Source organism: Dasypus novemcinctus, chromosome 25 (genome assembly GCF_030445035.2).
Source record: "Dasypus novemcinctus isolate mDasNov1 chromosome 25, mDasNov1.1.hap2, whole genome shotgun sequence".
In the NCBI taxonomy this organism is placed as follows: Eukaryota; Metazoa; Chordata; class Mammalia; order Cingulata; family Dasypodidae; genus Dasypus; species Dasypus novemcinctus.
In genome coordinates, this window is record NC_080697.1 from 47,600,303 (window position 1) to 47,615,588 (window position 15,286).

At 39.5% G+C, this 15,286-nt stretch overlaps 1 protein-coding gene across 7 annotated transcripts in view; it reads left to right on the forward strand.

Annotated features, from left to right (window-relative positions):
* The first annotated feature begins 7,654 nt into the window (after positions 1–7,654).
* The window catches only part of LOC131276009 (ferritin light chain-like), a 178,559-nt gene continuing 170,927 nt past the window's right edge, over positions 7,655–15,286 (forward strand). For 6 of the 7 annotated variants that reach the window (XR_011647408.1, XR_011647407.1, XR_011647406.1 and 3 more), the window contains exon 1: positions 7,655–8,167. Coding sequence is in view for 2 of the 7 variants with exons in the window: in XM_071211850.1 (XP_071067951.1) it covers positions 7,962–8,167 (206 nt within the window). In the remaining 5 variants the exon portion in view is untranslated. The other variant, XR_011647409.1, reaches the window with a different exon arrangement.

Consider the following 15,286-nt stretch of genomic DNA (forward strand, 5'->3'; position numbering starts at 1 on the left):
CTTCCCACATATGAACCCAAGTTCAATCCCCAGCCTGGTATCATAAAAAAATAAAAATAAAATTAAAAAAATCAGGAAACAGCCAAAAGGAAAACTTCTATCAGTCAGCGTCCTAGTAGGAACTAGCACATACTCAAATTGGGTAAATTGAAGTGTATCTTGGAGAAAGAGTCAATGGAGGGGAAAGAAAAAAAATCTATAGTTTTCTTTGACAAATGGGGGAGCCAAATAGAATGCAATAAAGCTAAACTTCATTTATAGAACTCTTTGAACTAAAAATATAATATAAATTAAGAAGCCAATAGAAATATTGGATGTTGGTATTGATCAAATCTCCTGGAAGTAGAATAGAAGGCAAGTAGATGAATACTTAAAAAAGACAAAAGAAACAGAGAATCCATTCAGAAAGTCCAACAGGAAAAGGAAGAGATATTAGAAAAATCAGAATTGAGGGAATCAGCAAGGAAATAATACAAGAAAATATTCCAGAATTGGAGAACACAAGTTCATATCAAAAGAATCCAGTGAATAAAACTGCTTTTAAAAAAAAAGATAAGATCCTGTGAATGCGTAGTATAATAAAAAATATTCACATCATTATGAAATTTCATAACATCTGGATAAAGGGAAGTTCACAAAACTTCCAGAGAACAAAATTACAGATCACAAATGGATTGATAGAATGGCATTAGGGGACAACTAATAGATATACACAAAGGAATGAATTTGGACCCATTCTTCTTACCATATATAAAAATTAACTCAAAATGGATCGAAGACCTCACTATAACAGGTAAAACTATAAAACCATGAGAAGAAAACATAGGAGAATCTTCATGTCCTTGGATTAAGCATTGGTTTCTTAGATATCACAACTACAGCACAAGGAGCCAAAGAAAATTGGATAAGTTAGACTTCATCAAAATTAAAACTTTTGTGTTTCAAAGGACACTCTCAAGAATGTGAAAAGATGATACAAAGAATGGGAGAAAACATTTGGAAAATCATATATTTGATAAGGATCTGGTATCTAGAAGAACTCTTACAACTCAATAATAAAAGACACAATTTCAAATGGGCAAAGGATTTGAATAGACATTTCTACAAAGAAGATATACAAATGGTAAAAAAAAAACAGATGAAAAGATGCTCATTATAATTAGTCATTAGGAAACGCAAATCAAAGGCACAATAAAATACCACTTCGCGTCCAGTAGGATAGCTAAAATAAAAAATGACTGACAATAACAAGTGTTGGTGAGGATGTGGAGAAATTGGAACCCTCATATATTGCAGATGGGAATATACAATTGTGCCACTTCTTTGAGAAAATAGTATGTCAGTTCCTCAAACAATTAAACATAAAGTTACATATGACCCAGCAATTCCATTCCTAGGTATATAGGCATATATTCAAGAGAAATGAAAACCACACAAAAGTCCACAAAATATATGCGTGTATAAGTCCACATAAAAGCTTGTCCATGAATGCTTATAGCAGCACTATTCATAATAGCTAAAGGAGGAAACAACCCAAATGGCCATCAATTGAAGAATGGATATACAAAATGTCATATATTCATGCAATGGAACATAATTTAACCATAAAAGGGAATGAAGTACTGACACAAATTACAACATAGATGAAACTTGAATTCATTATGCTAAATGAAAAAAGCCAGACACGGAAGACCACATATTACATGATTCCATTTATATGAGTGGTCTGTAACAGGCAAATCCAAAGTGAGAGAAAGTGGATTAGTGGTGATCCTGGATTGGAGGGAGGAGAGAGAGTCGGTCATGACTGCCAGTGGGTAGGGGTCTCTTGGGGTGATAAAAATGTTCCAGAATTAGATAGAGGTGATGGTTGAACAGTGTTGTGAATATAGTGAAAGTCACTGAATTTTACACTTTAATAAAAGAGTGATTATTTTTGGTATGTGAATTATATCTCAAAAAAATATACGAAGTTTGTAAAAAAGAATGATATTAGGTTTCTCAGCAGCAACACTGGAATTCAGAGGATGGTAAAGTAAGGCCTTCAAAATTCTAAGGATTAACAACTTGCATAGGCAAACCTAGATTGAGGAGATAAAAAAGACATTTTCAAATATGCCAGGTCCTAAAACTTTTCCTACCTTCACCCTTTCTGAGGACATGAATGACTTGTGGCTTCTTTTTTTTTTTTGAATGATGAAATCACTTCTCCTTTTATTTTTTATTTTTTTATCTTTTAATTTGTTCTTATTCATTTTGTAAAAATATTACATTAAAAAATATGAGGTCCCATTCAACCCCACCACCCCCATCCCAGCAACACTCTCTCAACTTGTGGCTTCTTATACCAACATTTTGGACATATCCTCACCGCTCTGGAAATCCCATGTCATCCTCTTTCCTTGTTCACCCCCTCATGAAATCCAAGGAGCAGTAAAGATATCCCCAGAATATCAGTGCAAGAAGTTGCATAATGACAGAATAGCAGCAGGCTGAGGGAACAACTGGTGTGGCACAGGATGGAGAAGGCCAGGAAGGATGCTGCCAAAAAAAAAAAAAAAAAATGGCGTGGCTGGGGTGATCTGAAGGGCTTGACCCTGTGGGAGGTAGTTCATATTTCTGTTAGAAAGCTTGTTGCTAAAATGGTTGTAGCTTCATAGCAATCTAATCACATAACAAAAATGCAACAATTACTAACTCCAAAGGGAAACAGGCTGTACATTAAAGGAAATTTAATCATTTTGCATTGTGTGGCTCAGCTGAGAATAACAACCACATGGTCACAAAAAGGGCAGCACTGGATACTAAATAGGAATTAGGTCAAGTGTGTAACCTGTTATTTGGGAGGACAGGAGGAAATGCAGTGTCTGTGTGTCTGTGTGTGTGTGTGTAAGCAGAAATCAGTAAATGTCTAAAAAATGTTTTTAAAAACATAAACCATCAATGCAGGCATGTTGTTCAGCTACATGGAGGTAGACACCAAACAAAAAAACCAACAGTTTAAAAAGTGGAGAGCAAGAACTGAAGATGAGGAAGCTATTTTCATCTTAAGTCTGGTGATACTGTTTGACTTTTTAAAGTGTCCGTGTTTGTCTGTAATAAAAATTACATCTACAATTTTAAAAGTATATATAGAAAGCAATGCTTTAAGTGCCTACAACTGCAAGCAGAACTGCATCCATCATCCATGTGGAATCTAAGCCCCCTCTTGATATAGAGGTGGAGTGGACACAACCATTCCAAGGTCCACAGGATGGAGGAATAGAGTATGGATTAGAGTGGACTTACTGATACTCTACTATGGAACTATTGTGATTAGTAATGGAAGAAATTGTGGTATTGATGTGGAGAAAGTGGCCGCAGGATCTGCTGAGGGCAGGGAGAGGGAAGAAGAGATATGATGTGGGGGCATTTTCAACTTGGAGTTGTCCTGGATGGTACTGCAGGGACAGATGCTAGACATTGTATGTCCTGCCATAGCCCACTGTGTGAACTCGGAGAGAGTGTAAACTACAATGTAAACCATTATCCATGTGGCGCAGCAGTGCTCCAGAATGTATTCACCAAATGCAATGAATGTGCCATGATGATGAAAGAGGTTGTTGATGTGGGAGGAGTGGGGTAAAGGGGTTGGGGGTTTATGGGGACTTCTTAAAATTTTTTAATGTAACATTTTAAAAAAAGAGAGAGAGAGAGAGAAAAGAAATAGACTCAGTAAAAAAAAAGAAAGTAATGCTTTAAATAACACATGTTTTTGGCATATATATGTATAAATACATAGTGAAACTATTGGGCTTGACTGGATCTCGTAAGATTGCAATTAAATACTCTGCAAATGTATTTAAAATTCATTCATTCATTCCTTACAATGGGAGGGGCCCTTTTTTTTTTTTTTCTGTAGCTTTCATTACATGTGAGCAGCAATTTAGGAATTGCTGAAAGAGGCACAGCTGAAAAATTTGGAATTGTGTCAGGAAAAATCTCCTTTAGATCCAAATCTCACCAATGGCTGGCTGTAGAAGAGGCAAATAAGTGAGAAATTCCTGCGGTGGTCCCAAAGCATACGGCCTGAAGAATGGTGTGATTCAGCCACAAACCAGGTACCACAGGTCAAGCCTCCTCTCCCTCCATGACTAGACCAGAGAGCCTTTTTGTTAATAAAACAAGAGAAAACAGCATGGAAGCAAGTGTCATCTCATCTATCTCTGTTCTCTTAATTAATATGTTGGCTTTAAAAGCGACGTTGAAAGCTATGAAATATTGTTATTGAAGCTGATCTTTGCAAGGATTACATCACTACGGCCTCTTGCAGGGGCCTTCTACACAGGAGCATTTTGGTATCTTTAAAGGCTAGACTAGTTATAAACGGGTGGTCCCTCCAACACCCTAAGCCCTGCCCACCCCTGGAGACACCCCCGAGCCATGAAGCAGCTGGATTTAAATGTAAGAAACCTGCCCACTGCCAGCTCCAGACCAGGAAGGGTCAAAGTCACAGTTTGCAATGTGATATAAAGTAAGATGAGGTCAGGAAATAAAGAATATGATTTTATTGGTGCTAATTAGGCCCTGAGGGGAGCAAAAGCTAACCTTTAGTGGGCTTCCACAGTTAACCCCACTCCTGACCACAGTAAAAACGCCACCTCCAAGACCGCAAACAATAAAATGCTTCTGAGCCTGGCCAAAACATCACGGCAATCACTAAGCATGCCTTAAAGATAAGGGATGTGTCAAAAGGGGTACGCTGACAGGTTTTTGTTTCTTTTTAAAGGAGGTATCAGAGATTGAACCTGGGACCTTACACTTGGGAAGCAGACACTCAACCACTGAGCCATACTCACTCTCCTGTGATAATTGTCTCTTAATTCCTCCCTCTGTGATCCTATTCTTTCTTTCCATCAGGGCAACTTGTTTCTGGCCTCCTTCCCCCTTAAAATTGCCTGAATTTTGGTTACCTGCCTATCTCTTTCATTTCTAACAAGCGTTCCCCTGTAAAATGTATTCACCTTTTAACTTCATGTAATAATATTTTACCTTGGATTTGTGTATTTTAAAAAATGTACCTGTACACCTATATTTTCCCTGAGCCAGTTTTATGATCCAGAATGCTTAGGTAATGCTTTGAGATCAAGAGCATGGATCTGATTCCTGAATGTATCAATTGGATTCATTCATTCAGACTTTCATTCATTCATTTGTTCCCATGTGGACCTTCCCTCCTTCAGGAATTCAGCAAACTTTTTTTTTTAATCTCAAATTTTTAAAGAACAGTATTCAATGAACTTTTACTGGGAAGTGCATGTGGCTCAACTGATAGAGCATCTGCCTACCATATAAGAGGTACAGGGTTCAAACCCAGGGCCTCCTGGCCCAAGGGGATGAGCTGGCCCACACACAGTGCTGCTGTGCGCAAGGAGTGTCATGCCATGCAGGGGTGTAGGGGAGCCCCACGCGCAAGGAGTGCACCCCGCAAGGAGAGCTGCGCCACACAAAAAAGGCGCAGCCCGCCCAGGAGTGGCGCTGCACACACGGAGAGCTGACACAGCAAAATGATGCGACGAAAAGAGACACAGATTCCTGGCGCTGCGAAGAATGCAAGCAGACACAAAAGAGCATATACCGAATGGGCACAAGAGAGCAGACAATGGTGGTGGACTTGGCCCAGTGGTTAGGGCGTCCGTCTACCACATGGGAGATCCGCGGTTCAAACCCTGGGCCTCCTTGACCCAGGTGGAGCTGGCCCATGTGCAGTGCTGATGCACACAAGAAGTGCCCTGCCATGCAGGGGTGTCCCCCACGTAGGGGAGCCCCATGCACAAGGAGTGCGTCCCGTATGAAGAGCCGCCCAGTGTGAAAGAAAGTGCAGCCTGCCCAGGAATGGTGCCGCACACACGGAGAGCTGACACAATATGACGCAACAGAAAGAAACACAGATTCCTGTGCTGCTGACAACAACAGAAATGGACAAAGAAGACGACGCAGCAGATAGACACAGAGAACAGATAACCAGGGTGGTGGGGGAAGGGGAGATAAATAAATAAATCTTTTTTAAAAAAATGGAAAAAGTAGTTTAAAAAAAAAAGAGAGCAGACAACGGGGTGGGGAAGGAGAGAAATTTTTTAAAAACAACAAAAAACAAGTTTTACTGAGCAACTAGTAGAAAACAGACATTATGTGAGGTGTTGATGGATGAAGAAATGAGTAAAATGGGATCCTTGCCTTCCAAGACTTTAACAAAGAAAGTGAGTTAAGGTGCTGTAGGTACTACCGTAGAACAATGTGGGCCCAAAGGAAAAGTTGTCACTTCTACCTGGGTTTGGGGGTAGTCTAGAAAGACTTTGAGACTTTTTCTTCAGTGACTATGAGCTGTGTCCCTCAACCCTACCAGTTTCCTAACAGATTCTTAGTCCCTAGAGTGGCCAAATCATAGAGCTGGGTTGGGTTAACTAAATCCATGCTCATGTATCAAACAAGCAACTGAGAGAATACATCCCACTGGTTTTAGTTTCAAAGCATCACACCTCTCCTTTGAAAACAAAGATACAGTTTTATTTGTCTTGGTCTTTCCCCCCAATATGTTGCTGGTATAGTGTAGACTATGTTTACTGAATGCGTGAATGCAATGAAAGAAAAGGGAATCCAAGACTGTAAGATGCGTAGGAATAGGGATGAAGGCTATTCATCTTTGTACAGCATATAGTTGTATAAATCAGCATAATATACTTTTTTTGACATTGACAACGAAGGAGGAGAAGGAGACAAACTGGAAAAGGAGGAAATGAAGAAAAAAGAACAGGAAGGTAGGTAAAAGAGGAATAAAAGAAATAATGGCCCCAGCATAACAATTAGACAGATGTATTATAAAGTATCCTTATGGAACAATTAGACTTTCGTATTTCTATTTTGAGCATTCATCTTCCATGAACAAAATGATAATATTCTCTACATTTAAAGTCACAGTGAAGCATAATAAGAGGTTGCAAGTTCAAGGCTTAAAGGAGAATTTAATTTGATGAATAGCCAATTCTTTTCGCTAACTTATTTTATTCAGTTTAGGATTTGACGGGGATGTGCGTTTCCCCAGAAGGAGAAGCATACTTTAAGAAGTAACAAGCTCATCTTTTTTCCATTTCAAGGTTACCAATCTAATTCAACCAGCATCAGTGAGAAAAACTCAGTGCAAATGATGGTGGAATCTCTTTTGAACTCAGATGAACACATTATAAAACTCTATTTTCCCTGACTTTGAAATGCTATCTTCCTCCCCATTATTTTCCACTTCAGGGTTAATGATGAAGGAAGACTTGTTGGAATAGAGGCATAATGAAAAGATGTCCAAATAAATAAGGAATTTTTGGAAAATGTTCTAGACCCTTAGAGATACACTAGGATAACATTTTTAAAAATGCTTTAAACCTTAGTGTTTTTAAAATATTAAAGGTAACTACGAAATAACGATGAAAGTATTTTTAAAGTATTTTCATAAATATCATCTTCACACAATGATAAGATAGTTGTAATTCTTTGCATTTTGTAGATGGTGAAACTGATTTACCGGAATGTTGAAGGACTTGTTCAAGGTCGCCTAGCAAATAATGATTACAGTGATCCTCAAACCAAACTTCCTTTTGCCAAACCAAACACAGAACCTCCAAGCTACAGACAAGAACACAGCTGACAAGAGATGCCCATTTCAGGGGTCCTTGGAGGCTGGCTTAGGTACACAGGTAGGCAAGAGAGAAGAAGAAAGAGAAGCAAAGAGAAAAGGAGCAGGTGGCAGGAGATAAGGGGATGAAGTTGGGAAGAGGAATTGAGACCATGTCATGGAGATCTGGGTTCTGGTCTCACTAGTTTGAGGGACCTTAGGCAGGTCATTCAATCCATTTTAATCATCTACAACACGAAACCATTTATCAGAGGAGCAGCCACATTTTACCCTTGGTCAGTCCTTCACCGTGTCATGGATGTTTGCCAACTTCCTCATGAGGATGTCATGGGATTTTCCACTGTCACCTTGGACACTGTCCAGATCCCAGAATCCTTTCCAAGGCAGCCCAGACTGCCAGCAGAAGGCCTGCCTTCAGAGTCAGAATTCATTACCTTTCACCGCCTTCCGTGACTGGCCTCAGCCCCTCGCCGCCCTCCCCAGAGCTCCTGGGACATTGCACAGGTCAGCAGGGGGGATGAAGAGCCTTGCTCTTCTGCTCAGCTTGGGAGGAAGGAGTTGGGTGAGGGGAACGGCATTCCAAGGCTGCATTTGAAGTGAGTAACCCTCCCTGTCCTTGAGGGTCAGCTTTTCCCATCTTTGTGGCTTTGTTCATTCCAGTGTATAACATGCTAACTGAAAATACTTGCTAAGGGGAATTTCCACCCAGGGAGGAACTTATGGCTCATGTTTCAGGGAGATGTATGCAGTCATCCCCTCCTGGAGGAGCTTTGGAGGGAAGGAAGGAGGGAGAGAAATGAGAAGAGAGTCAGAACAACCCAAGGGTGAAGGTGCAGGAGGTATGAGCGGGTGAGGTGAACAGGGACCCGAGGCTGGTGTGGAAAGGATAGAGCGATGGGTCCAGGGAGGCGACAGTCTCAGGCTGGGGGATCCCTCATTGCAGAGGTGAATAGGAGAGGCTTTTATTTAGCTCTAACTGTGTAGAGACCAACAGAAAACGAAACAGGGTTTTTGGCTGACAAAGTATACCTGGCTTTCCCACAAAATCTTGCCGTGCTCTCTCTCTCTTTCCCTGCCCCACTCGTGGGTGGCCTTACGCGGCACACAGATCAGGAGTTTCTAACTGGAAGTCGTCATCAGGATCACCTGTGCAGCTGTTGCCAGCACCCACAATGAGAAGCTACCCCTGGCTTCTAGCAGTAAGACCCCCGGCCATCAGGACCCAGACATGAGCATTTTGAGGCTGCCCTAGGTGATCCTGATGTGAGCCACTGGCTAAGAAGCCCTGATTTGGACTTGTGGGGGGACCAGGAAGCCCTATGACCAGAGGAAGGAGCTCTTTGACATCAGTTACAGCTTCCGAGGGGTTAGATTGCTCTGGCCAGGCCAATGGGTGGGCAGCGCTCCCACCTATGTCTGGATAGGGGCACATGGCAGGTGCTACCTAAAATGAACCTTCACTTGGGAAGTGGATATATCTCCAACAGTGGCTTCAAATTTTTTTGACCTTGGTCAAAGGAATCGTTGTAAGAAAACAACTTGGTACTTTAATAATTCCTATTCTTTTATTCATTTAAAAACATGCTGGTCCAGACACACTGAACTGATTTCACAACCCACTAAGGTTTTACAACTACAATCTGCAAAACACTATACCGTAAAGGAATAAGCCACTCTTGTTTGGCCTCAACTCTAAATGCTAAGTGGTGGATTTAGCTGAGGAGGAAGGAGGGAGAAGAAAGTACACTTTGCTAGATTAACTTTTAGACTTTGAATAAGTTGCACATTAGCATAAGAACAAGATCCTACTTGAAACCTCTCCTTGGAAAGGGCAATAAACACCACTGGTTGTAATAAGATCTTTGCCAGAGACAGTGGATGGATAAATGCCAACTGTAAATTAAGCCCCTATTTGCAAAATTTTCTACTTCGTTATTCAGCCAGCCATCCCTTTTAGTCTTCGGGCACTTCCACCAACCATAAAGCAAGGGCATTCGTCAATCCAGCAATTTATAAGCGCTCCACTGTGGCCTGTAGATTTATTTCTATGCTGTGTCACCTCAGAGAATGGACTGGAGAGAAGGAAAACGGCCACAGGGTGATGGATATTCTACTATACAAATCTACCGATTAATAACAATAACTCCTCATCATATTCCAGGTATTGTTCTAATTGTGTTTATATGTATTAATTCACTTAATCCTGACATGATCTGATGAGGAAGTTGCTATTATTATCATCCCACTTTGATAAATAAAGACCCTTGGGTACGAAGAGGCTTTGTAAATTGCCTGAGGTCTCACTGGTAGGTGGAACCAGGATTTACACCGTTAGTCTAATTCCAGAGCCGGCGTGCTTCACTACTAGGTCATAATACTTTATACTGTGCTGTTATAATTCTCTGAGCTTGTAAAACCGGCCCTGTAGCACCACTGGAGAGAATCTCCTTGTCCTTAATCCCTATTCGACATCACTCGAGTATCAGTAAACATGAAAACAATACATTGACCCTCTAGACTTGGCCAGGATGGAAGCCTAAATGCTGCTCTGTTTGATCACCGGAGAACCAAGAGATTGTGAAATACCCCCGAAGACTAGTTGCTAAATCTCATATTGTGTGTTATTCAGTCGAAAGTAAACTCTCTGATCCTCTTTAGAGGGAAAGACTTACCCAGTGTATGTACATCACTGGTATCCCTGAGGAGAGAGGCTAACTAGCCAGCGGGGAAGAAGAGTCACATTGTGAAAAAATTGGGAGCCCAAATGCTGTTCAATAAAGTTAACACACTCACCGTGTATCTGATTCAGTGTGAGGCTATGAGGAAGACAGTGAAAGAGACTGCAGTTAGCGGTAGTAGCCTGATCGTGTTCTTCTGTAACCTGTAATAATGTAAGGTATTGGAAGTGATGTACGGGAATTCTGCACTTCCTGCATGATTGTTTTGTAAGCTCACAACTTTTGTAAGAAAAAAAAGAGAAAGAAAAAAGGATGGTTCCTGCCTTCAGGGTTCTCAGAGGCTAGCAGATTCATCTAGTAATTTTCTTATGAACAAAGGCCCCAGGTCAGGGAACTCACTATTTCTTTATGCAGCTTCTGCCCACTTTGTGTTGCTCTAATTGTTCAAAGTTTTCTTATTTTGAGACAAAAATATCCCCCGGCCTTTTGTTAATACTTACTCATTGGTTCTAGCTCTGCTCTTTGAAGCTTTGTAAAGTCTAATCCCTCTTTACGTAACAGCCTTTCGCATACTTGGTGACAGTTCTGAGGCCCCTTGTGAAATGGATTTGCCTTTTACTAAATTCTAGGCTAGGATGTGTTGTGGATTTTAACGATGCTCCACTTCATTACAATTCACCACAGACATGTTTGTTTGACTCCAAATATGGCTGCACAGAAAAAAACACTAACCGCATTTTCTTCTAATGTCTCCTATAGAGATGAGAATAGGGCTTCTTTATTTACGTGAATTTCAAGGCACTAGAAAGTTAGACATTTTTGTTGTTGTTTTTTTAAATGGTGCAATGGTATCCGATGTTCATAAAGATAACTCTTGAAAGCATAGGATTTCCAGATTAGAGAAACATATTTAAGGTCATTTTAGAGTTAGGTATATGTAATATTTTATTATATTTAATTTCTTTCAAATTTACATGAGGAAGAAGATGTGGCTCAAGCAATTGGACTTCTGTCTCCCATATGGCAGGACCCGAGTTTGATCCCCGGGGCCTCCTGGTAAAGGCAAGCCAGGCCCGTACATGCTCAGGGAGTGACCCAGCAAGATGATGATGCGACAATAGAGAGACGCAGGGGAGAGAAACCAGGAACTGAGGTGGTGCAAGTGACAGGGTACCTCTCTCCCACCTTGGAGGTCCCCAGGATTGAATCCCAGTGAAACCTAGAGGAGCAAACAAGAAGAAAAGGCAAAAAAAAAAAAAAAATAAGAAACAGACACAGAAGATCACACAGCGAATGGACACCTATAGCAAAAATAGCAGGGTGGGGGAGGAAAAAGGGGGGAGAGGGAGGGGGAGAGAAATTATATGGAAGAAGACTGGATGTGGCTCAAGCAATTGGGTGCTCACCTCCCACATAGGAGGTTTCAGGTTCAGTTCCTGGTGCCTCCTGAGTAAGATGAGCAGACAAACAAGGGAGCCATCTGGGGGTGGAGGGAATAAAAAAAAATTAGATGGAAGAAGGTTACTTAAATAGGGGTTCGGTAATTCATTTTTTAAATTAACCTTTTTATTTTGTAATAGTTGTAGATTCATGTGCAGTTGTAAGAAATAATCCAGAGAGGTTTCAGTGTGATGTATACTTTACCCAGTTTCTCTCAATGGTAACATCTCACAAAACTTCAGTATAATATTCCAACAAGGATACCAACATTGACACAGTCAAGATACAGAAAACAGCTCCATTACCAAAAGGATCCCTCATGTTGCCAAGTAATAGCCACAGCTATGGCCACATCCCCAAATGCTGGCAACTACTAATCTGTCCTTTATTTTTCTAATTTTGTCATTGCAAGAATGTTATATAAATGAAATTGTAAAGCATATACACTTTTGTGATTAACGTTTTTTACTCAGTATAATTACCTGGAGATCAGCTAAATTATTGCATCTATCAATAATTTGTTCCTTGTTCTTGCCAGTAGAATTCCATGGTATGAATGTGACGGTTTGTTGAGCCATTCACCAGTTGAAGGATATATGGGTTGTTTTCAGTTTTTAGCTATTATGAAAAAAGCCGCTATAAACATTTGTGTACAGGTTTTTATGTGGATATAATTTTCATTTCTCTGGGATAACTACCCAGGAGTGCAATTTCTAGATTATAGGGTAGTTGTATGTTTAGTTTTTAACCAAACTGTTTTCCACAGTGGCTGTACCATTTTGCATTTCCCCAACCAATGTATTAGCGAGCTACTTTCTCTTCAAACTCATCAGCCTTTGGTATCATCACTATTTTTAAATTTTAAATTTTAGCTTTTCTGATAGGTATATATTAATAGTAACATATTAATAGTGACATCTCCTTGTGGTTTTAGCTTGCATTTCCCTAATTGCTAATAATGTTGACCATCTTTTCATGTGCTTATTTGCCATTGGTGTATCCTCTTTGGTGAACTATCTCTAGATGTCTCATTTTCTAATTATATTGTTTTGATTTTTAACTGTTGATTTATTATTTTATTAGAGAATTTATTAGTTTACAGAAAATTCATTCAGAAAACAGAGTTCCCATATATAACACCCCTATTAATAATACCATATATTAGTGTGCTACATATGTTACAATTGATGAAAGAATATTATAATTGCACTATTAACTATAATCCACAGTTTATATTCAGGTTCATTGCTAGTGTTGTATGCCTATGGGTTTTTTTGTTTTTTATTTTAGCAACATATATACAACATAAAATTTCCCCTTTTATTTCGGTGCTCTTAATTATGTTCACAATGTTGTGCTTCCACTTCTTTCAAGAATTTTTTCTTTGTCTTTAGTTTTAAGAAGATTAATTGTGATGTGTTTTCATGTAGATATATTTGGGATTATCCAGTTTAGGGTTCACTCAGTTTCTTGCAACTGTAGGTTTATGACTCATGATACTTGAAGAGTTTTCTTTGAGTACTTTTCCAATCTTGCCCTCTTTTTTCTCTCCTTTTGGGACTCCAATGACACAAATGTTAGACCTCTGCTATTGACCCACAGATACCAGAACTGTGTTCATTTTTTGTTTGGATTTGATTTATTTTCTCTCTGATGTTCACATTAGATAAATTATTTTTCTATTTTCAAGTTTACAGATTCTTTCCTCTGTCCCCAACTCATCCACTGATTTTTTCATTTCAGTAATTTTATGTCTGTTATAAATTTCCACTTGGTTCTTTATATCTATGCTGAGGCCTTTCTAATTCTTTTCTTTTGTTTCAAGCATGTTTGTAACTGCTTGTTGAAGCATTTGTATCATAACTACTTTAAAATATTTGTCATATAATTCTAGCATACTGTCATCTCAGCATGTACCTCAATTAGTTGTCTTTTTTTTCATTCAGTTTGGGATCTTCCTGGTTCTTGTATAAGTGATATTCTCTTGAAACATGGAGGCTTTATATATTAAAAGACTGTGGCTCTATTTTAGTTGGCTTTCTCTGATACTGTTCTGGCAGGAGAAGGAGGGGGTATTGCCTCATTATGTTAGATAAAGATAGAAATCCAGATTCCCCACTCAGCCACTTCTGTGTGTGGAGACACTCAAGTGGTGGAGTTTCTTTATTACTTTTGGATGCAGGTGGGAGTTCCAATCCCCTAGATGGTCTCTACTGACACCACAGTGGGATGGTCCTGTTAATACTGGACAATGATCAAAGTCCTGACTCTACAACAAACCTTCTCTGATACTATCCCAGTGAGGAAGGGAGGGACATCCCAAATACAGGTTTCCCATGTGGTTTTCACTGGCATCCTAGGGTGGAGGTATATACCATTACCAGTCAGCTGGTATGAAACTCCCAGTTCTCTACGTGACCTTTACTGGTACCAGCTCAGTAGGTAGACTTGCAAGGGTTGAAATCTAGGCATGCCAAGGAATCTTAGAGGATTTGGGGTCACAGTTTTTTAAATGGCATTGGCTAGAATAGGGCAATTATTGCATACAAATTTTCTGTTTTTCTATGCTGCCCTTTCCTTGTCCTTTGGCTGGAGACTACAAGCTTTTGTTGGGGATTTTATTGTCTGCAACCACTGGCAGACAAGTTCCAGGTGACGGTCTTCTTCAGTTACAAGACTGGAATATAGAGACAAATAAGATCTGGGAACTCACCACCATGATGTTTCTCAACTGCTGGGTACCCCAACTAGTCTGATTTCTCCTCTCCATTTTTCAGAGTCTTCTTTTGTTTGCTTTATACATAATATATAGAGTTTTTGTTAATTTAGTTCTGGGAATAGGGAAAAGTACATCTACTCTGTCTTCCCATAAGTGGAAGTCCTAGTAATTCATTTTCAAGGAAAGAAATCAGAGTTGTTTCTCCTTCAGAAAAGGGTCTTCAATATCAAAGAATATGTCCTAAATGATAGTTATCTTTCAGAAAATATTTTATTTTTGGCTTTTTATGTATTACAATCTTTATCTGGGAACTGAATCTTTCCGTGGCAGCAACTTTACAAATATTCCTGAATTTTCTTCCATTTTCTTGTAACTTTTCAGTTGGAACTCATGAAACGAAGAGGTTTATTTGCACGGTGCATTTTGATTTATAAATAAAGACAGTGTCTTACATTTGTAAGGATTTTATAATGGTAGGCTACTTTAGATCTGGGATTATATCTTAATTATCTCTGAACCTTCTTTTGTACCCAGCACATTATCCAAACCATTAGAGATTTTGATTGAGTTTAATTTATAAATGCAGTTTCCTCACATTTCTCATTATTTGAATATCTCCCACATCCTGTAACCTTGTACGGTTATCAAGACACAATATTATTTTCTCTTTACAGTAGAAGGGATCAAGAATGAGAGCCCTGAAGCCTTTTGTGTAAGGTCAGAAGAGTTAGTAGTTAAGACTAACCCTGTCTGCTTTGAGCCTGTTGCCATTTTAGCTTCTGCTCT